Raw genomic sequence first — 22,694 nt, forward strand, 5'->3', positions numbered from 1 at the left:
AAAATCCTGGCCTGGTAATTCCAAAATTGCTGCCACATCTGACTCTGGTTCTGATCCTGCTTCGCCTTATGAGGCTGTGTCTCATTTTGGGTTTTGTTCTATTTGTTCTGCCTTTTATCATGTCTTGTAATTTTTGTTGGGAGCTGAACATAATGTAGTGAGTGTTAGGAACTAGGGGGTAAAGGTCTTGTTTACATGGGTAAGAATGGGGTCTTGTTTACTATCTCCTGCAGCCTTAGGTGTCTCAGGTGCCCATCTCCTCCAGGGTCCTTGCTTTTGTCTCCTTTTCCTTGAGTTTCCCTGGAAACTCCTTGTTAAGTAGAGCCTGTGTCTTGTGACCTACTGTTGTGATGACACGTTGGTTCTGAGGCAAAGAACTGGGGAGGAGAAGCACTATAATCCCATGATGAAGGCTCCTGCTTCACTGCTGGGCCCAAGTCCTGGCCTGTCCCTCCAGAAGAGTTTCTGAGTGCACCACGGGGAGGGGGGTGACTGCAGTCGGGTAATCGCCTGCCCTCAAGTCACACCACCTGGAGCGCTCCTGGAGACAAAACTAATGCAGGCTGGCCGCCCTCCTCCCACTGGCCCCCTGGAGTTCTGACTCGAAAACCAGCTACTCAGCCTCCAGCCATGGGTTGGGGAACTTTTAAGCCTGCCTACCTGTTAGGCTCCAGGGGCTTCTGCTCCAGGTGAGCTTTGGTTTCTGTCTTCACCTGTGTCTCCAGAGTTCAGGGTGGCCTTTTTCCCCGTGGCCTTCTCTGATGGATCCAAGACTTGTTGACTTCTCACCTTTGAGGGTGAGAAGCACAGCTTCTGAGCTCTTTGCGTCTTAGAGCAGAAATCAGGCATCCTCTCCTGCTTTTTAAATTCATTGCTTTGGGAGGATGAGTAAGGATCTTCTGGGCTGTTATAAAACCCTGGGTGCCTGTGTGTGTGCAGGTTGAAAGAGCAGGGCCTCGTGAAGGAGCCGAGGCCCCGGGACGTCCTGGAGAGCAGCAGTGACAGTGACGAGAAGGTCCCCGTGGCCAAGCCCTCCTCACTGTCCAAGCGGAAGCTGGAGCTCGAGGTGGAGACGGTGGAGAAGAAGAAGAAGGGGCGGCCTCGGAAGGACGCGCGGCTCATGCCCATGTCTCTGTCCGTCCAGGTGCGGCCTCCGCCCACCTCCCGCACTCGGTGCCAGAGCCCACACAAGCCCGAGGGGAGGAGGGAGGCCCCCCTGCCCAGGACAGTTCCCAGCCCTCCCGGAGTCCTTTGGCAGCCCCCTGGGGTCAGCTGCTGCTCTGTAACCCCGGCAGCAAGGTGGCATCCATTTGCACTGTGGTGTGGCCCTCACAGTCGGTGGAGAGGCCTGGGCAGGGGCCCCGCCTCCCAGGAGGCTCAGGGACAGATGTCTGCCCTTGCAGTCCCCCGCTTCCCTGACCGCAGAGAAGGATACCGTGTGTCTGTCGATACCAGCGCCCACGCTGAAGCTGCCCATGCCCGGCCCGCAGAGAGCATTCACCCTCCAGGTGAGCCCCCTCCCTCCCAAGCCTGCACCACCATGCAGAGTGAACTCTGAGCGTCACAGACTCAGGGCTCAGGGCTGCTTTCAGGTGCCCTCCACCACCTTCCGGGCGAGTCGGAGCTGATCAAACCACCCACCTGGTCTCAGCAAGATGACTAGACTCTTCTCTAGGCCTCACTTCACCACCCTGCACACCTCTCTCTCCTCCAGGGCTCTGCCCTCCGAGTCCCTGCTGCCACCTTCTGGGAGCCCAGCTCTGTCAAGCTCCAGTCCAGGCATCCCTTCTCCTGGGGGCTCGATCTCCGCACTCGCCCTGGGCCCAGTGCCCGCTGGACTGTAGTGGTCTGTGCCAGCTTCCCAGCACCCAGTGTGGGGTCGTCATCAGGGCCATCTGAGCTCTGGGGCGAAGTGTGTGGCCACATGTTTATTGGAAACCCAGATCTAGAGCAAATAGTCCTTCATGCCCAGAGGCGCTCTGGGCACTGAGCCTAGCACCTGTGCCAGGCCTGTGCACGCCATCGCCCACGCCCTGTTCCGCAGCTCAGTTTCGTATCCTTGCAGGACCCCTTGTGCAGGTGGACCGTGTCCTGCCCCAGCCCAGGCTGGTCCTCAGCGGGGCCAGAGGGCCGGGGTTGGCTCCCTGCCACAAGTCCGTCTGGGCCTAAGGCTGGGGCCACCTGGCTGCTTCTTGTCACACAAATCCCCCTCCCAGACTCATCTGGGACCCCCTGCTGAGTGCTGCTTGGGGCCGTTCTTGGCTTCTGGGGGCCTGCAGGTGTGCCTGGGCCCTCCACCCCCACTCATCTGCTCATGGCCATGAAGGCAGACTGCTCGCCTGGTTCTCCACATAGAGCATCTGTTCGTCAGCGCCATGGACACAGCGTGTGAGGCCGAGCCCGTGTGGAGCCAGGCGCTGCCTGAGCCCATCTCCCCACGCTCTCCTGGGGACGCTTGTGACATGGGACCCAGGAGCACATTGAGGTGCCCACCTGGGGAACTGGCGAGCCTCGGCTTTCCAGGCCTCCCTCCAAGCTCCCGCACAGACTGTTCTCAAGGTCCCTGAAGACCTTCAGTTAGGAGGCGGGAGACCTGTGTCTCCCCGCTCTCGCCCCACAGGCTAGGGTGCTCACATGCTTGCCTTCTGTGCCTTCTCCCTTATGAGGGGAAGTGGGGGATCTGGAGGCTGTGGGATCTTCATCTGTGACATTGATTCTCTGCCCTGCAGCACGGAGTACAGGGTGGGAGCCAGCTCCCAGCATGGTCCCTACCCAAGTGCCCCAGGCTGTACGCTGGGACCTCTGGCCCTCCTGCCTCCTCTGACCACCCACACCTCCATCCTCCTGCCAGCCAGCCGGCTCGCTCTGCCTCTTCGTGTCCTTTTCCCATCCTTGGCCCACATCCGAGGGGCCCACGTTGCCTAAAGACATTCTGTCTGCTTTCCCCTCCCAGGTAAGCTCTGACCCCTCCATGTACATCGAGGTGGAGAACGACGTGACGGCGGTCGGGGGACTGAAGCTGAGCCGCTTGAAGTGTAACCGGGAAGGGAAGGAGTGGGAGACGGTGCTCACCAGCCGGATTCTCACCGCTGCTGGCAGTTGGTGAGAGCAGGGTCTTTGCCCAGCCTGCCCCAGCCATGCCGTCCTGGGAGGTGCCCTTCTGAGGGGTGCTGCCCACGGGAGGCCTGCGCCCGGCCTTGCTCCAGGCCGAGGTTGTGCGCATGTCATCTGGGTCCTTGTGACACCCCGCAGAGGTGGCACTGTCCCCTCCATGTTCTAGATGGTCACCTAAGCCAGGATTTCCCCTGGGCGTGTTCTGATCCCCACGCCGGCCAGATCTACAAGGTCCCTGTTTCCAGTCTGGACTCTGCCTGGCTTTCTCTGACCTGGGCTGGCTTTTTCTCTGTACCCCAGGTTTTCATCCAGGGAAGTTGGCACGGACTTCTGACTGTCCCCCAAGTCCCCAGGCCAGCCCTTTCTATATTCTGCCCTCTGAGTAGAGACCTTAATTCGGTGGTTTGTCACCCAGTGTCTTCCCGTGGACCTCTATGCCATGCGTTCCCTCGGTCTGGAAAGAGGATAAGTGTTTTCCTCTGGAGCCCGGGGGTGGACGGCCCCAGTGGGGCCCGTGTGCTCCATGCTCTCACGACGGTTTTGCAGAGGTGGTCGTTTCCATTAGACCCCGAATCAGTTATCACGGGGCTGCGTGTGAAACGCTTCCACAAATGTCTGCGGACTTGGCCTTGAGTGAGCGTATGGTACCAGGAAGGAGCCACCCTTCTGTCCTCCCTCCTGTCCCTGGTCCCGAGGCCATTGGTGCGCCCCAGCTGGGGGCCCAGGTGTGTGGGCACAGCCTCCCACCCCGAGGACAGGCAGCCAGCAGAGCTTCCTTACCTGACCTGCTGCGAGCCTGCTGCCCGTGCAGAACACAGGCGCCGGCTGAGCGAACAGCAGTGCTCTGGGCACCGTCCAGTAGTCTGCACACCTGCTCCCACTTCTGGGGGTCTGTGGTGGGGGCCTTGTGGGAGTCCACTGGGAAGGCAGCAGCCTGCTTGTGCTGGGCACACCCGAGGGGCCTGGTGGCCGCTCAGGCAGGGATCCTTGACGGCACCCACACTCAGAGTGGAGCGTTCTTTGCTCAGCGAGTGACCCTCTCTCCCACCCCGGTCTTGGCCCCCTGAGCTCAGCAGTGGGACTTTCCTGTCTTGGCCAAGCCCTTCTCGGGCTGGCCTGGTGAGTCTTAGCAGGAGATTGTCAAAGGGGTGCTGTGGCTGAGCCCGGCACTGAGGTGTGTGACCCAGCACACTGCTGGGGGCGCTGGTGCTCCGAATGCCCGCCCCACTGGGTCACTTGAGCTCAGGAAAGGTGAGCATCCCAGCGGGGGTCCCCCGGGCAGATCCCGGCAGAGGGAAGCTTGACTCCTTCGGGGCTGTCCCAGCCCCAACCCCCATGACACTGTCCCCTGTCTGCCCTCTCAGTGACGTGGTGTGTGTGGCCTGTGAAAAGAGGACGCTGTCCGTGTTCTCCGCTTGCGGTCGCCGCCTGCTCCCTCCCATCCTCCTGCCGTCCCCGATCTCCACTCTGCACTGCACCGGCTCCTACGTCATGGCGCTCACTGCTGCGGCCACGCTGTCTGTCTGGTGAGAGGCTCCAGGCAGGCAGGGGGGGCTGCGCAGGTCCCCCTCACTGCCGGGACACGCCTGGGGGTCTTAACACCAAGGAGGCCCAGAGTGCCTGGCCTTTGCTTGTGGGTGGCAGAAGTGGGGGTGGGCGGCCTGCCCCACACTGTCCATACAGGCGCAAACCACATGAGGTCACAGGGCCTGATCGCGTGTGCCCACCTCAGAAATGGGATCTTAGGGCCCTGCTGCTCCTGAGTCAGTGTGGCTTTGGGGCCGAGCCCACAGCTCCGGGCTCTGCCCTGGACTCGCGCAGAGGCCTGGGGGTGTGGAAGCCACTTGTGGCCAGAGCCCCTCTTGGGGGAGGCCAGACAAGGACTGGCCCAGGGCCCATGCGGTGGGGTCTGAGCTCAAAGGCCTGCTCTGGTGCACCCTCACCCTAGCCCTGTCTCCCTCCTAGGGATGTTCACAGGCAGGTGGTGGTGGTGAAGGAGGAGTCTCTGCACTCCATCTTGGCAGGTGAGCCGGGGGCAGGGCAGCCCAAGTCCAGATCTGGCGCGAAGGGCTCCGCTCAGCAAAGTGGAAGCCAGGCCCTGGGGCAGGCTTGGGAGGAGAGGGTGGCAGTGAGCTCAGCTGGCAGAGCGGAGCAGCGGCTCAGACACCCTCCTGCCCCCCATACGCGCGAGCTCTTGCCAGGGATGACGCCATGAAACCCACTCGCGGGTGTCTTCCCAGGGAGTGATATGACGGTGTCACAGATCTTGCTGACGCAGCACGGGATCCCTGTGATGAACCTGTCCGATGGGAAGGCCTACTGCTTCAATCCATCACTGTCTACGTGGTAAGCCTGCCGCCCTGGCCCTGCCCCATGGGGTGTCTGTCTCAACTGGAGCCCAGAGCAGCGAGCAGAGGCCCTTGCCTGGCCCCTCCTCCTGGGAGCTGGGCGCTGGAGTGGAGCGGCAGTGACAGCCCCGGGCCCTGTCTGCTGGAGGAGGCCGAGCTCAAACCCACCAGTACAGCCCACGCCCCTCCCCACCGGCAGCTGGTCCCGCAGCCCCTTCACTTCAGACCCTGCATGGTGGGGGCCTTCCTTCCTTGCATGTTCTCCGGGTCCCTCTGTGTGGAATAGGCATCGGAAGGCTGTCATGGTTCTCGGTAGATGCTCCCAGCCCAGCCTCCTCGGCCATCAGCGGGTCAGCTTCACGGCAGTCCCACCAGCCCTGGGCAAGTTCTGTAGCTCAGGAGGAGCCAGGGGTAATGGCACTCACCATGTCTGTGGTGATCTGAGTGTCTGCACCGTGTTTCTGCTCATTTTGGAATGTGGGGCCCTTTTCTGTGTTTATGAAATCTCTACACGTCAGAGACCCTCACTCAGACCCAGAAGGGTGTACCTGTGGTCCTCCAGGCGCAAGCTTGTCCCTCTCCAGCCCTTTTCTGTTAAGAGCTGCCAGACAGAAGTTTATCCTTACACTAAGATCTCTTTCTTGGGCTAGGAAACTAAAAGTCCCCACTCCCTGCTCTTGCCAGCTGTAAAGTGCTGTGTATTACATGTGATTGGTATAATGGGAACAAGCTGGTTATTTAGGAAGGGGAATGCTGACTCTGCATCTCGGACGCTTGCACAAAGGCACCAGGCTGTCTGTAAACCACGTGAAGAATGTTTTCTCAACAGAGACATGAGGGGCCAGAGAAAGTGCAGGTCTGATGGCTGGGCTGCCAGGGGAGCTCAGGGAAGAACATCCCCTCACACGGTCCCGGCCCCAGGACCCAAGCCTGGCCTGAGTGGTCGCGGCAGCAGCGTCGGTGCCCCGCATTGTCATTAGAGTCCTAATCAAGAATGCTGCCTTAGGGAGCCCTGAGGTGGGCACATGGGGGTGCTCAGCCTCCTCTGTTGGAACTCCTGGTTCTCTTGAGCTCTGTACTTTCTCTGCCCCACCCAGGAACCTGGTTTCCGACAAGCAGGACTCCCTGGCCCAGTGTGCAGACTTCAGGAGCAGCCTGCACCCCCAGGACGCTATGCTGTGCTCAGGACCCTTAGCCACAGTCCAGGGACGCGCCTCCACGTAGGTGACCCAAGCAAGGGGTACAGGTTGTGCACGCAGCCCCACCCAGGCCCACCTCAGACTGCCCATCTTCGGGGCCCAGTGGCCCTCTGCACGGGCACCCAGAGGCGCCAAGTGTCCGGCGCTGTCTAGGATGCTGGGCGCTAGCCTCACTTGGGGGCCCAGGTGGCAGTCTGTGGGTCTGCAGGTCCTCTGTCCTCATGTTGGGTGGCGTCTTGGGTGGGGGAGTGGGCTGCTAGCCTGTCCCCCCAGGGGATAGAGGGGGAGCAGAGCGGCCAGGGGGCCCAGAGCTGGGGCTCCAGCTCAGTTGGGCCGGGGTGGAGTCTGATGCCTGCCCTGCTGCTGGCTTCCTGCTGGTGCCAGGTACGTGGTGGCGGCCATGTGACCTGTGCTCTGCTGTCCTCTGCAGTTCGGGGCGGCAGGCGGCCCGACTCTTCTCTGTGCCTCATGTGGTGCAGCAGGAGACCACCCTGGCCTACCTGGAGAGCCAGGTCGCCGCGGCGCTCACCCTGCAGTCCAGCCATGAGTACCGCCACTGGCTTCTGCTCTATGCACGGTACCTCGTGAACGAAGGTGAGGTTCCCAGCGCCCCTCTACCCGCCCAGCGTGGCTCAGTCCCTGCCCCAGCACGACCCTCCTGAAGGCCCACGAGTCCAGCCGAGGTGCATGGCCCAGGTCTCTGTGCTCCCACCCCTGGTCTCCCACGGTCACCCCCAGGAGCCCTGGCCTCCCACCCCCGTCAGCAAAGTGGGCAGCTCAGCAAGCATCCAGCCCCACTGGGGCCAAGAGGGGTAGCCCATGAGGACAGGAGGCTTGGCGGCAGAAGGGGGTGGGAGAAGAGGGCACATGGAAACCCTCCCAGAAGGCACAGGCGTGAGCTCAGCTTGCGCCCATCACCCCTGGCAGCATCAGTGGACGGTGCCTTCTGCCCACATCTGGGCCTGTGCCTCTCCCTCCTCTGAGCCCCTCCTGGCCTGGAAGGGTCAGCCTGTGTCTGGCATTGCACCGTGGCCCCCAGCCACGCTTTCCCTGCCGGGGCTCCTAGCCCCTGTGCCGCCTCCCGGTATCCCTCCCACCCGCACCCCCACCTCCTCTGCTGGTCAGCAGGAAGCAAGGTGTTGGAGGAGGTGGCCGTCCTGTTCTCGGGGGTGACCTGCGGCCTCTCATCCCCCTTTGAGGCCCACTTGGGGTCTGGCCTTACCAGCCGTCTTCCACTTGGGCTCGGCCTCCAGGGCCTCCCCAGCTCCCCTGTGTCTCCATGCAGCCTCTGGCCTGGGCACAGAGCAGGCCCCCCACAGCCTCTCCTGCCTTCAGGCTATGCTGTCGACACCTTCCCTGTTTTACGGTTTAGAGAAAACAAATTAAGTATAGAAGAGCCAGAGAAAAACATGCCAAACTCCTAAGGGTGTAACTCCGAGAGCTCATGGGTCAGGTGGCCAGACCTCCTCCTCCACGGAGCCCAGGGATGAGTTTGGTGCAGACTCGGCCGCGTCCGGGCCTCCTCAGCTTTCCCGGGGAAACCTTGGCTCCGCTTCCGCCAGTTTGCTTCACCCTGGGTGTCATCTGGGCTGCACAATGTGGGGTCACCTCCACTGCTGGCTCCTCTTCCTCTTCACACGTCTACCCCAGGTCCATGCAGGGGTTCTCTTCCCCGCCATCCCTGGCATCCTCTGCCAGAGAAGGAGTTCTCAGGCTTGGAAGGGAGGCCCTGCTCTCGTCCCGAAGTCCTCAGGTCCATCTTCAACCGTCCTTCTCCACCCTCACCTTGAGGTGATTTATCCATCCTCTGGGCCTCAGCTACCCCAGTGCCAACAGACCCCAGGCTCTGCCCTGGCAGTGCCCGTAGCCCAAGCCCTCTTCTGGGTGCAAACTCCCCTCCCCCCGCCACCTCTTCTCTGGGGGCTGCCCCCTCACCCTGCTCTTCCATTCCACCTCCTGCCAAGACGCCTTCTCCCAGACAGACCCTGCTGCCCTCCTCTCCTGCCACAGCGCCCTCACTGTCCATCCCCTGGGGCCTGTCCCCACTGCCACTCTTGCCTGCCCTTGCGCCACTTCCTGTGTGGTTGGGGAGCGGGGTGAGTGGTGAGAACCTGTCCTCTAGGCCTCGGCGCCCTAAACTGAGACACAGGCAGCAGAGACAGCATTTGTTCATTCTGTGTTGTGCAGCGTAGCATGTCCTTGGTGTTTTACTTCTTTTTTGTAATGTGTTCCTATTTCTGTTTTGTTTTTATTTTGTTTGTTCCTGTAATTAGGGTTTGAATACCGACTCCGAGAAATATGCAAGGACTTACTGGGTCCAGTTCACTGCTCCACTGGAAGCCAGTGGGAGTCCACAGTGGTGGTAGGTGCTCCTTTCCTTCTTGCCGCAAGAATTCTCTCTTGGGAAGTGCAGGGGGAGATGTAGCAGGCTGCCTGAGTGCTTTGAAACGCTTCCCCATTAGCTTTGCAGCTCTGCTGTGGGCCCCAGCCTCAGCACGGAAGCAGTTCAGTCAATAGGATAGCTGTCGACGGGGGCTTCTGCTGAGCAGAGCAGCAAGACAGGTGTGCCAGGGGGCGGGGAGGGCTCCCCACTCCTCCAACAGCTCCCGCTGCCCTCCACCTGCCTCCAGGGAGGAGGGCTTTCCAGATGAAACCAAGGAGAGACCTAGGCAGCCCTTGGTAGAGGTGACAGCAGATGCAGAGGCTGCTGTGGCTGGAACATCATCGACCGAAGGGAGGTGTGACCTGAAGCAGGAGGGCAGGGGCCTTGGGAGGAGCTGGCAGTGTAGTCCCAGGTAGCGGGAGCTTCTGGAGGAGTTTGCACAGAGGCGACGTGAACTGACGCTGCAGGCGGGTCGGGGCTTGGTTTGTGGTGGTCCTGGCCGTGGCTGAAGGTGACTTCGGTCCATGTGGTGGCCATGGAAGGGGGAAGAGAAACCAATTCAAGATGCATTTTGGAAACAGAACCAACAGGAGTGGGTGGGTGGCGGTGGAGCAGTGAGAGACAAGAATAAGGAATGTAATGAAGCCTCAGAGATGGGATTTCTGGCTCGCATTTGGGGACACGGGTGTGGTGGTTGACGTGTTAAAGAAGCCAGTTGGGGGAGTGGATCCAGGGGTGACGCCACAGCTCCATTTGGTCCTTGAGCAGCTGCTGGGAGAGGTCTAGGCCCGGGGCCCCGCTTCCTGAGGGGAGCAGGTGCAGGTACCGTGTGGGGCGGGAAGAGGGCAGGGGCTGCAGCACACGAGCAGGTGTTATGTTGGGCGATCACGGACATCCAGCTGGATCGAGCAGAGGTGTGGGCAGGTACCTGGGGATGAACATCCGGCAGAGGGAACAGCAGGTACAAAGGCCCTGAGGTGTGAGGCCTGCAGTGTAAAAGGAACAGCTGAGCAAAGGCCATGGGAGGACAGGTAAGACAGATGAGGCCGGAAGGACTGGCGCTTAGTCCTGGGAGAATGCTGAAGGCCATGGTGTGTCCTTGGACTCCGGTATTTTTATTCCATTTCTGTCTTATTGCAATAGATCTTTATTTGGTTAGTTCATAGCATCCTAAGTTCAAGCCAGTTCCCTTTGGACAATTGAAGGTGTTGTGCCACAGACTTTCAGTGTTTGCTGCTGTTGCTAAAACCTGTGGCAAATCTGATTTCTGTTGCTTGAATTCTTTTGGGGTCCTCCCTTAGTGCTTTGAAGGTTCAGTATCTGTCATTCTGTGGGCTTGGTTCTTCTCTGACTCTGTCTTCCCTTTCTTTTTCTTTGTCATCAGAGAGATGCCATGACATCCCTTTTTAAAATTGGCTGTATCAATTTTTACAGTTTTAATTCCCCCCCCAATTTTTTTTCCTTTGAGCACAGTAAACTTAGTTGTTTTATTTTAAAGTTGTGTCTGATGGCTTAGCATCAGGAGCCCTTTGCCTGTAAATGTTTCTGCCAGTTCTTGTTCGAGTGATCTTATCTCCTTGTGGCCTGGTTATTTTCACCTGTCTGCTGGACATGGTGTTAGAAGAACTACTTGTGGGAGCGGCTTGGGCCTCAGGGGACGTCACCATGTCCATGGCACACTTGTAGTTGCTGCCGCACCAGCTCTTAAGGCCCCGGTGCTGCAGGGTCTCTTCCGCCCAGTTCAGGGAGGGAGGTTTCCCGGCTGCCTGGGAACTTTCCACACTGAGCACCAGCTGGTGCAGAGGCTGGTTTACTGCCAGTTCACCCTTCTTCTAGGCTGCATCCCTTTGGGATACCAGCACCAAGGAAGGACCCCCACTTTCCATGGGCCTCAGGGCCCTGCTTTGCACCACCCCCACCCCACCCCACCCCCCGCCAGCTCTCAAGCCTGACAAGGTCACTTGGTCTCTCTCGTGTTAGTACTTGCTCCCAAGGCAAAGGTGTCCCTCGCATGTCTCCCTCCCCCACACCCTGGCCCCGCCCTTCATCCCAGCACATTGGCTCTCTACGATTTGCCTCCTTTGGTCCAGCTTTGTCCCCCCATCCTCACTGGGAAGGGTGGTTCTGAATCACCTGCAGTGATGGAGCTATTTCCAAGCACACCTCCCCTCCGGGCAGCCTGACATGCCGTCTGCTCGATGAGCAGGAGGTAGGCATGTGCCCCACAGAGCATCCCTCAGCCAGGTTGTGGGGTTTCACTCTTGAGTCCCAGCTGCCACTCGGGGAGCCTTAGGCCAAGGCGTTTGCCAGAGCTGCGCACACGGAGGGGGCGCAGGGGACAAGGCACAGACGAGCCACCAGTTCTCGGCCATTCACCCTCCCGCTCCCTCCTGCTGCTGCTGTTAATGCCAACACCAAGTGGGACCCCTCAGCAGGGCTTTTCCCAGAGAGCCTGTGGCCACCTTCCCGGGGGCACAGCGGTGTGGCCCTGCCTGCATCCCCCTTCTGTAGATAGACTACCTGCAGTCATTGGTCCGCTCACATCCCAGTACCCATGACAGATGCTCTCAGCTGCAGGTGCGTGATGTCCCCTAACCTTGGCTGAAGTGGTTCTGGTCTGTCCTCCAGAGCGGGTCCTTTGGAGGTGAGAGGTGGCCTGCATCTCTGTGATCCTCTTGGCCATTCCCTTCACGGTCATAAGGTGGCTTTCACGTCCAGTTCAAAGGAGGAGGTTGGAAGGCAGACTTCATTTTTTCTGGGAGACTTTTTTTTTCCACTTGTGGAATTATTTTCTTTATTCTTTTTCAGATTGTTCGTTGTTAGTATATAAAAATGCAACTGATTTGTGTGTGTTGATTTCATATTCTGCAGATTTACTGAATTCATTTATTAGTTCAAACTTTTTTTTTTTGGTGGAATCATTAGGGTTTTTTACGTATAAAATTATGTTGTCTACAAACAGATATGTTTACTACTTCTTTTCCAATTTGGGTGCCTTTTATTTCTTTTTCTTGCTCATTGCTTTGTCTAGGACTCTTTAGTACTGTGTTGAATGGAAGTGGTCAAAACAAGGCATCCTTGCCTTGTTCCTGACCTTAGAGCAAAAGCTTTCAGTCTTTCACCGTTGAGAATGATGCTAGCTGTGGGCTTTTCACATATGGCCTTAATTTTTATTGAGATAACTTCCTTCTATTACCAGTTTCTTTAGAGTTTCAGTAGTAAAAGGGTGTTGAATTTTGTCAAATGCTTTTTCTGCATTGATTGAGACGATCCGTGTTTTTTTTTTTTCCTACATTCTATTAATGTGGTGTAGTACATTGATTGATTTTAGTTTCTTGAATCACTCTTGCATTCCAGGAATAAATCACAAACTGGTTTCAATTTGCTTTTAATTTCTGTTCCCTAGTATTTGGTTCAGGATTTTTGCATCAGTGTTCACAAGGGACATTGGTCTGTTTTCTTTTCTTGCAGTGTCTTTGTCTGGCTTTGACATCAGGGTAATGCTGGCCTCGTAGAGTGAATCTGAACATGCACTCTCCTCTTCAGTTCTTTAGAAAGAGTACGTGGAGGATTGTTGTTAATTGTTCTTTAAATGTTTGATAAAATTCACCGGTGAAGCCATCTGGTCGGTCCTAGGCTTTTCTCTGTTGGGCTGTGTCTGGTTGCTGGTCCAGGCTCCTAGCTAGTTACAGGTCTGTTCACACTTGCTGTTGCCCTTTCTTGATGAATCTTGCAAGAGCGATATCTTTTTAGTCTCTTCCAAAAACTGGCTTTTGTCTTTATTCCTCTTCTCTATCGAATGTTCTCGGTCAGTCATCTTTTTCCTGCCTTCCTCCCTCCCCGCAGACTTGGTTGGACACCAGGGTCACCGGCTGCGATTCTTCCAGGTTCTCTAACAGGGGCTGCTTCCTGTTCTCCTGTTAAAACAGACGGCCGACTGTGGCCCATGCCAGCCCATGATCCCCGCGATGCCTGCTGCTCTGTTGGGTTCTGCTGTTAGAGCAGCTTCTCCCGTCCTCGTGTAGGCCAGGGAAGAACGCGCCCTCCAGCCGCGGGCGCCCCGCCCTGTCTGCGCACGTCCAGGAGGTCACGCTTGCTGAGCGTGCAGGCTGAGTCACCGGAACCCGGAGGCTGTGCCTTGCTGGCCCTCACTGACTGACTGACACGGACACCTCGCTGTGAGGGCCGCTCTGTCCTCTCTTCTGACTCTTTCTCCCAAGATGGATTTTGTCTCAAAGGCTGCTTTCTCTGATAATTATAAAATACTGGCTTTCTCTTTTTTTACTATTTACTAACATATCTTTCTCCACCTGTAACGTTCAGCCTTTCTGTTACGTGTTTGTGTTTCGTGCCAACATCACATGGCTGGCTTTTGTTTTATCTCATCTGATGGTCTGTTTTTTCATCGCCGAGTTCAAACCATTTATATTTTTCATTTCCTTATTTTTTTTTAAGACCACCATCAACTTTAGCAAGAGACTTGGTCTCATTGTTCTCCACACCTCCTCTAACATTGTCTGGGTTCATTTCTTCTCACTTTTAGTATTTCCCTCAGGCGTTTTCAGGGTGGACCTTTCCTGTGGCAAACCTTCTGAGGTCTTGCAGCCTAGGGACATTGTTTGTTATAGCCTTTTATGTGAATAATTCTTCAGCTGGATTAAAAAGTAGGTAATGAGGTTTTTTTCTAGTATATTCAAAACACCACTTTGTTGTGAATCTTGGCATGTCTGCTTTTGTAGGTCATATGCTCTTGTTCTTCAAAAATTTTCAGTATTTGTCTTTTATATCTGAAAATTCTGACTATTTCATTCTAAAGTGTCTGGTTATCAGCTTTTCTGCACTTTACCCCATCAGCACTTGGTGAGGCCTTTCAACCTAAGGCCCTTGGTCCTTCTTTAATTATGTGAACCTTGCCCGCATTATGTCTTCTCTCCTTTCACAGTGTCCTGGGGACCTGTTGCGGAGATGTCGGGCCCGTCTGCTTTCTCCTGGCCTGAGTGTGGGCTGCTCCTCCGCCTGACCTCACCCTGACTTGGTCTTGGGCAGTGTCCCGTCTCCTGTGAATCCCTCTCCTTCAGCCCCTGTGCTACTCAGACTTACTGCCTACACTCAGTTCTTCCCACATCTATCACCTTGTCACCACACCTGCTGCAGTACCCCGGCCCTCCCCGCGGTGCCCAGTGTTGGCGGTTTTCCCTTTGCAGCAGCTGTGCTCCTCGGGGTCTGTGCGGGGAGACGCCGCCCGGTGGTGCACGCTGCCTGTGCGCCAGGGGTGGAAGAGGTGTCGGCAGGAGCCGGGGGCAGAGACCCCAGCACTGCCGCCCAGGCACCTCCTCACCCCCGGAAAGCAGCCCTGTGAGGGAGCGGCCCATCCAGGATGGCCATCTGCCTGTCCCTCTGCCTGCTGCCCTTCTTCCAGCCTGCTCTGGGAGGCCAAGCTACTTTGGCACCAACCAGTGCAGCCAAAGGCCAGCGGTGGCTGTGCCAGCAGACTGAGGGGACCCAGAGAGCAGAGCCTACCTGGGTCCCTGTCCTGGTGCTGAGTCCCCTGCTGCGCCCCACGTGCGCCACTCCGCTGGTGGCTATCCCACGCCTCCCAACACAGAGAGCAGTTCTCATCCAGCTCCAGTGTCTCCGGATGCTGGGGGGCAGGCAGCACGCGGGTCTTTGTTGGCCTGCAGTCTAGGTGTCCTCGCTGCCACTTGCACTCAGCTGTCCCCCATGTCCACAGGGTCTGCGGAAGAGGGAGCTGCTGAAGGAGCTGCTGCCAGTCATCGGACAGAACCTCCGCTTCCAGCGCCTGTTCACCGAGTGTCAGGAGCAGTTGGACATCCTGAGGGACAAATAGCCCGCCAGGGCCGCCCCAGTTGCCGCAGGGGCAGGACCACCCCTCCTCGTCGGGCTGCCGTGGGTGAGGAGATACCGGCAGGAGGCAGGCTGTCCTGCACCGGTGCCACCCTGGGCCCTGGGCCCATAGCTCCCTCTGCAGGCACAGCGCTGCCCGCGATGCGGCTGCCTCCAGGAAGCAGTGCATGGCTGGGGCTGGCGCTCTGCTCTGTGCCCCTGGGGCCCGTGAGGCGCTCCCAGCCTGCCCGCTCAGCATGGCCTGGGGTGGCCGTGAGCCCCACCGGTGTTGGGTGCGTGCTGCTTCCGCTGTGACAAGTGAGCCATCGTGAGGGCGAGAACCCTGGGACAGAGGCACACTGTGCGGTCAGCAAGCCCCCCGAGACCTATGTAAGAGGAAAGGCTGTTCCAACACACGGACTATTTTTGTACTAGAGTTTACTAACTTGTAATATGGAATTTTCCTTTTGGCCAATAATCAGGATTTCCCTATAAGTCACTTGGACATTGGTCACTTATAGGAAATTTAAACTCTAATTATGACAGCTACATTGAAAAATAATTGTACTGAAATTAACTTGTCTATCTTCATTTGCTTTTAATTTTTAAATGTTTGTAAAAAGAGACTGTTTTGGGGGGATGGGGCAGAGGGTGGGCGATTTCTTTTGTAAGTGTAAAATAAATGAACACGCATTGGATACCAAATGATCCTGACTTCCCCGGCCTGTTCCTTCTGACTTCCACCTTCCTTCCCGCTCTGAGGACCCCTCTCCTGAAGTGGGCAGTGACGAAGCACTGAAGCCAGAAGGGGTCTTCGATGTGCCCTGGGCCCACCAGGCAAGTCATCTCACAGCATGGTGGTCCCTTCCCGGCCATGCAGCATCTCGGGCCAAGCCAGGGCAGGCAGGCAGGCCACCTGGTCATGTCTGCTCCCAAGCCCGGCGAGAGGCGCCTGGTTCTGTCGGGGCTGTGCTCTGCATCCCTGATGGTGCTGGGCCAACTTTGTGTCAGGAAATCAGTAAATTCAGACTTGAGTTTTCTGAAGAATTATCTGGAAGCCGGGCTTTACTTAGAAAATGGTCCTGATGCTGACCCACAGGAGAACAGGTGGCTAGAATCAGGATCTTCAAGCACAGTGAAAGCTAAGCACCTTCTCTCCGGGTCCTGGACCTCACCGCCACCCCTGCCAGCCAGGTGGTCCTGAGTCTGCAGAGGAGGCCTGGACTCGGGATCAGAATGCCCAGGTGATTCTGACAACTTTCCTGCCCAGTGGCCATCCCATGGCCCATCCCACTCAGAAGCCAAGTGGCAGGATGAGAACCAGGTGCACACGCAGCTGACAGTCAGCACAGGGATTGCACAGGGGCACGGACCCCTTGAGAGCCAGGCTGCAAGTGTGAGCTGCTCTTCGAGGAACAAGGGGCCAGGACACTGCGTGGGCCAGGCAGCCCCTGGTAATCTCTTCAGTGAGGCACTGAGAACAAGGATGCACATGGCCTCAAACTGACCAGCCTGTCTGCGGTCCAAACTAGAAAAAACCTGGGCCTCACTTCTCAGCTGTCAGGTGAGATGAGGTTAAGGAAATGTGCGTGGTTGTGAGGACCAGCTGGGGTCACACAGGCAATGTGCTGGCACTTAGCAAATGCTCCCTTGGAGAAAACTCTGACAGTCAGTGTTTTTATACATGACTATTTGAACAGCAGAGAAGCCAAGAAGCAGAAAGACTGATTGGGGACTTTGCTTCCAGCCAAGATGGAGTGACAGGGAAAGGGACAAGTTGACCCTTGGGCCTGAAACAACCAAAGGTCCCCATCAAAATACAGGAAATGATGGTCCCAAGACACTGCTGTCAGAAAACAAAGGACAGTGATCCCGGAGGGATGGAAAGCAAACAAGACAAGCCCCTGGCTGCCTGGGTTTACTAACCGGAGGCTGCAGCAAAGGGCAGGGAAGCTGAGGGAGAGCTCAGCAGACCTGAGTTGAAGAAATGAAGCTGAGACCAAGGCAGCTGGAGTTTACAGGACATAATACCAGAGTGGAGGAGGCTTCACTGAGAGAGAACCCCGGGTTCAACAGACAGATGCCTTCACGTGTTCAGTGCACACAGATCATGCACGCGCAGCGAGGAGATGGCCAAGAAAGCACTTAACTCCCAGGCTGGAGACAGACAGAGCACTCAGGACTCCTCACCTCAGTATCGGAGAATAATTAGAGCACTGTTCCCCAACCATCTAACCAAAAGTAAAGCAAGACCCAAGTGAACCTCATTGTTCGTGAGTAATTACTGCCATTGCAAAGCAAAGTTCCAGAGGATTTATGAGTACAGAAGTATGCAGCATCCAACAAGGCTCACAGTGGCATCCACACACACATGCCAGGCGTACAAAGAAGCAGGAACGTGATGCAGAATGAGAAGGAGAACCAAAACTGACCCACAGGCCACACAGATACTGGGATGAGCAGAGGAGGACGTTAACACAGCCATTATAATGCTGTTCCGTATGTTCAAAAGTTAAGTGCAGACACAGAAGATCACAGCAAGAAAGTCAAAGTCAAACTTCTAGAGATGAAAAACCATAACATGGAGATGCAAAGCCTGTGGAGGAGGATTAATGGCACAGTGGATACTGCAGAAGAAAAGATTGGTGAACTTGAAGACATAGGAATAAAAGTGCTCCAAAACAGGAAAAATCCAAGAGGAGAGAAAAGAAGAGAGCATCGGTAGGCTGTGGGGCAACAGCAAACAGCCCAGGGTACAGGTGACTGACATCCCCTAAGGAGACGAGGGGGAGGTGACACAAAAAATACTGGAAGAAATAAATAACGGCCAAAAACTTGCCCCACTCCTTCCCACTGCCCATCTTCCCCTCGCCCCTACGCCTGATGCCCATGCCTGCCGACCCCCCTGCCCCATCCACTGATGCTCCACACCATCCCTGCTGACCTCGTTTGCAAGCAGAACCCTGTGGGTCTGGGTCTTCCTGGGCTGGGACTCCCTGCCTCTCTCCAGGTTCTGATCACCTTAGGCACCTCCCAGCACCTCCCAGGTCACGTGTTGGGAGGAGTCCAAGCCCCTTAACACATAATATGGTTGGCACAGTGGGAGGTGGTCTACACAGGCAGCAGGCACAAACCCATCACCTCTTACCATGTTAAATCCAGGATTCCCATCCTCACATCCGTGGCAAATACTTTCTCAGCTGTTCTTCATCTTTAAATGTTATTTGTGTGTTGATTTACATTTCTAATTTTTGTGAAATTTAATTTTTGTTCCTTTGTAATTTCTTTAATTATTTTAAGCTTAGGACACTTCACCAAAGACATGTGAACAGCAAATAAACTAAGCACAAGAAAAGATGTTCAACATATTAGTCACTCAGAAAATGCAAATTAAAACAGTGACATAACACCATATCCCTATTAGAATGCTTTGAGTTTAAGAATGTCTATGCAGTGCTGCGTATTGAGGACGTGGGGAAACTGGAGCTCCCATACATTGCTAGCAGGAAGGTAGTACCGTCACTTGTTAAGCAATTCGAAAGTTCCTTATAAAGTTAAACCCTTATCCTAGGAGTCCAGAATTCCACTCTTAATTCATCACTTTCATCACCACAAGGCTATCTCGTGTTTCCCTAATAAAATAAATAAATAAAAAGGCTTTACTGAAATAAATTCATATAACACATAGTTCACCTATTTTAAATTCAGTGGTTTGCATTATAGTCACACACATGCAACCATCATAATAGTCACTGTTGAACATCCCCCACCCCATCCCCTCATCCCTACCAACAAGCTACCCTCTGTCTCTCCAGACTTGCCTGTTCTGAGTATTTCTATAAATGGAATCATAGACTACATGGTATTTTGTGACTGGCTTCTTAGTTAGCATAATGTTTACAAGGTTCTACCATGTACCAGTACTTCAGTCCTTTTTATGGTCAAATAATGTTCCATCGTATGGATGTACCACATTCTCTTCTCCAGTCATCCATTGATAGGCGTGGGTTGTTTCCACCTTTTGGTGATAATGCATGATGCTGCAATAAATACCTGTCTACAAGTTTTTGTGTAAACATGTGTTTCCACTTCTCAGGAGTAGAATTAGTAGGTCACACGGTGACTATAATTGAGCCGCCATACTGCACTCCAGGTATCCGTACCATTCTGTTCTACACCCATACCAGCAGTGTGTGAGGGTTCTGACTTCTCCACATTCTCACCAACAGTTCTTACATAATTGTCTATTATAGTCATCTCAGGGGCTGTGATAAGTTATCTCACTGTGGTTTTGATCTGTGTCTCCCTAAGTGACTAAATATGCTGAGGATTTTTTAATGTGCTTATTGGCCATTTGAATATCTTATTTGGAGAATTGTTCAGATCCTTTTTATAACTTTTAAATCGGGTTATTTATTATTGAGTTATAAGAGTTTTTAATACATTATTTTTTTTAACATTTTTTATTGGTTTATAATCATTTTACAATGTGTCAAATTCCAGTGTAGAGCACAATTTTTCCATTACACATGAACATACATATATTCATTGTCACATTCCTTTCTCTGTGAGCTACCGTAAGATCTTGTATATATTTCCCTGTGCTATACAGTATAATCTTGTTTATCTGTTCTACTTTTAATACATTCTTAATACAAGTTCCTTATCAGTTATCTAACTTACAAATACTCCCTCCCACTCTGTATGTCTACTTTCTTGGCAGTGTCTCTGCAGATGTTTTCAGTTTTAATGAAGTTCAGCTTCTCTGTTTGTTGTTGTTGCTTGTGCTTCTCTGGTCTCATATCTTACAAACCATCGTCAACTCCAAGGCCATGCAAACTTACCCCTATGTGTTCTACCAGTAGTTTTATAGTTTAAGCTCTTACATTTAGGACTTTGGTCCATTCTGAGTAAATGCTTATATATGGTGTGAGGTAAGAATCAAGCTTCACTATTCTGTATGAGGCTATCCAGCGTCCCATCAACATTCATTGAAAAGTTTGTTCTTTTCCCCATTGAATGGCCTTGGCACCATGTTGAAAAGCAGTATAGACGCGTGGCTCTTCTGGAGCCTCCATGCTAGTTTTAGAATCAGCTTGTCAGTTTCTATAACAAAGAAAGCTGCGATTCTGACAGGGGTTACAATGAGTCTGTAGATCAATGTGGGGGATAATGCCATCTTTTTTTTTAATATTGCCGTCTTAAAATACCTTCCATTCAATGAATAAAAACATTTCCATTTATTTCGGTCTTCTTTCCTTTCACTTTCAGTAATGTTTGGTACTTTCTGGTATATAAATTTTACAGTTCTTTTATAAAAATTTTCTCAAGTATGTTCTTCTTTTTAATGCTACAATAAGTGGAAGTGTTTTTAAAATTTCACTTTAAGACTGTTCACTACAGGTGTATAGAAGTACAGTTGATTTCTGTATGTTACTCTTGCACCCTGCAAACTTGCTAAACCCACTTATTAATTTTAATAATTTTTAATGAAGTTCTTAGGGATCTTCAGTATACAAGGTCATGTCACTTGTGACTAGAGATAGCTTTACTTCTTTTTCTATCTAGATGACTTTTGTTTCTTTTACTTGACTAATTGCTGGTCAGAGCCTCTAGTCCAGTTGATTAGAAGTGGCAGAAGTGGACACTTTAGTCTTGTCACTGATCATATGGGAAAGCCTCCAGTTTCTCACCATGAAGTATTATACCAATTGCAGGTTTTTCACAGATAACTTTCATCAGGTTGAAGAAGTTCCCTTCTAATGCTAATTAATTCATTTCTGTATGTTGAACCATCCTTGTATTCGTAAGATAAATCCCACTTAGTCATGGTGTTTAATTTGTTTTTACGTCACTGTATTTTTGAAGAGTTTTGTGTCCATATTCAAAAGATAAATTGTTTTGCAGTTTATTTGTGAGATATTTTCTGGTTTTGGTGTCAGGGTGTCCCAGAATGAGTGAATGAGTTGGGAAGTATTCCCTCCTCTTCTGTTTCTTTGAAGAATTTGTAAAGAATCAGTCATAATTTTGTTTTTAATGTTCAGTAGAGTTCAGCAGCAAAGCCATATGAGCCTGTGCTGTTTTTGTGGGTAGATTTCTTTATTACTAATTCAAACTTTTTATTTCTTATAGATCTACTTGGATTGTCTATTTCTACTTGAGTCAGTTACAGTAGTTTGTCTTTCCAGAAATGTGTTCATTTCATCCAAGTTATCTAATTAGTTGGCATACAACTGTTCATAGTATTCCTTTATAATCCTTTTTATTTCTGTAAAATTGGTAATGTCATCTCTTTCATTTCTGAGTTTTCTCTCTTGTGTTCTTAGTCAGTATAGCTAACAGTTCAACATTTTGTTGATCTTTACAAAAACCAGCTTTTGGTTTCTTTATCTTCGCCATTGTTTTCCTGTTCTCTGTTTCACAAATTTGTGCCCTAATCTTTGCTTTCTTTCTTCTGCTTGCTTCAGGTTCAGTGTACTCTTCTTTTTCCAGTGTCTTAAGATGGAAGGTTGTGTGATTAAAGCTAAAAAATTTGATTCTAAGCACTGCCTTAGGAGCATTCTATGAGTTTTGGTGTGTTTTGTTCCCCTTTTCATTCATCTCATATTATTTTCTAATTTCCCTTTTGATTTCTTCTTTGACTCATTGGTCATTTAGAGTGTGCTGTTTAATTTCCACAATTCTGTTTTTGTAATAGATGTAACTTTGTTCCATTGTAGTCAAAAAATATTTTGTATTGTCTGTATCCTTTAGATTTACTGAGGTTTGTTTTATGGTTTATTATAGAAATGTTCTGTATACCCTTGAGAAGAGTGTATATTCTATTGTTAAGTGAAGCCGTGTTGCTCTTTTCCAGCCACACCACTTCCCTTTCAGCCATCACCTCCTTAACTCACAAAAGCTACTCATTTGTTCTCCATATCTGCACATTTTCATTCTAAGAATGTAAAATAAAAGGAATCATACACAGTGTGTAATTTATTGGTATTGGCTTTTTCACTCAGGATAATTGGAGATTAATTCAAATTGTTTTATTCATCAATACTTTGTTCCTTTCTATCACTGAATACTATTTCGTGGTTTTGCTGCATCATTTATTTAACCACCTGTTGAAAGACACCGATCACGGCTGGTTCCAGGTTTGACTATTACAGTTAAAGCTGCTGTTAAAGTTTTTGTATAAATATAAATCTTTGTTTTTCTGAGATAAACACTCAGAAGTACAATTGGGTGTTATGGTAGATTCTATCTGATAAAGAACTTGGATGCAATGTATACAAACTCTTTACAGATCTTTTACAATTCAACAATAGAAAAGCCACACAATTTAAAAATGGACAAAAGGTCTGTAGAGACACTTCAACAAAGAAAACATACAGACGGCTATAGGTGTGTGAGAAGACGCCCGGAACCATATGTCATTAGGGAATTAAAACTTCAGAGAACAGTGAAATACCACCACCTACCTATTACATTGGCTAAACTCCAAAAATCTAACTACCAAATGCTGGCAAGGGTGTGGAACAACAGGAACGCTCCTTCATTGCTGGTGGGAGTGCAAAATGGTGCAGCCACTGTAGAAGGCAGTTCTGGCAGTCTCCTGCCAAACTAAACAAACGGTACCATTTTGGGGGAAACTGATATCCTTGCTATGTTGAGTCTCCTATGATCGGACAATCATGCTCCTAGATGGTTTACCCAAGTGAGTTCAAAACATATTCATTCAAAACCTTACTCACAAATGTCTTAGTATCTTTATTCATAGTTGCCAACGACTGAAACAACCAAGATGTCCTTCAGTACTAG

General features: G+C 52.4%; 1 protein-coding gene across 7 annotated transcripts in view; it reads left to right on the forward strand.

The window, feature by feature from the left end:
* The window catches only part of HIRA (histone cell cycle regulator), a 55,866-nt gene extending 40,826 nt beyond the window's left edge, over window positions 1-15,040 (forward strand). For all 7 annotated transcript variants that reach the window (XM_031670280.2, XM_031670279.2, XM_031670284.2 and 4 more), the window contains 10 exons: window positions 940-1,144; window positions 1,404-1,508; window positions 2,954-3,102; window positions 4,479-4,640; window positions 5,080-5,138; window positions 5,355-5,460; window positions 6,560-6,682; window positions 7,092-7,255; window positions 8,935-9,023; window positions 14,776-15,040. In XM_031670280.2, coding sequence (XP_031526140.1) covers window positions 940-1,144; window positions 1,404-1,508; window positions 2,954-3,102; window positions 4,479-4,640; window positions 5,080-5,138; window positions 5,355-5,460; window positions 6,560-6,682; window positions 7,092-7,255; window positions 8,935-9,023; window positions 14,776-14,892 — 1,279 coding nt within the window. In that variant the 3' untranslated portion in view covers window positions 14,893-15,040. The remainder of the gene's footprint in view (window positions 1-939; window positions 1,145-1,403; window positions 1,509-2,953; window positions 3,103-4,478; window positions 4,641-5,079; window positions 5,139-5,354; window positions 5,461-6,559; window positions 6,683-7,091; window positions 7,256-8,934; window positions 9,024-14,775) is intronic.
* The last annotated feature ends 7,654 nt before the right edge of the window (window positions 15,041-22,694 follow it).

This window comes from Vicugna pacos, chromosome 32 (assembly GCF_048564905.1).
Source record: "Vicugna pacos chromosome 32, VicPac4, whole genome shotgun sequence".
In the NCBI taxonomy this organism is placed as follows: domain Eukaryota; kingdom Metazoa; phylum Chordata; class Mammalia; order Artiodactyla; family Camelidae; genus Vicugna; species Vicugna pacos.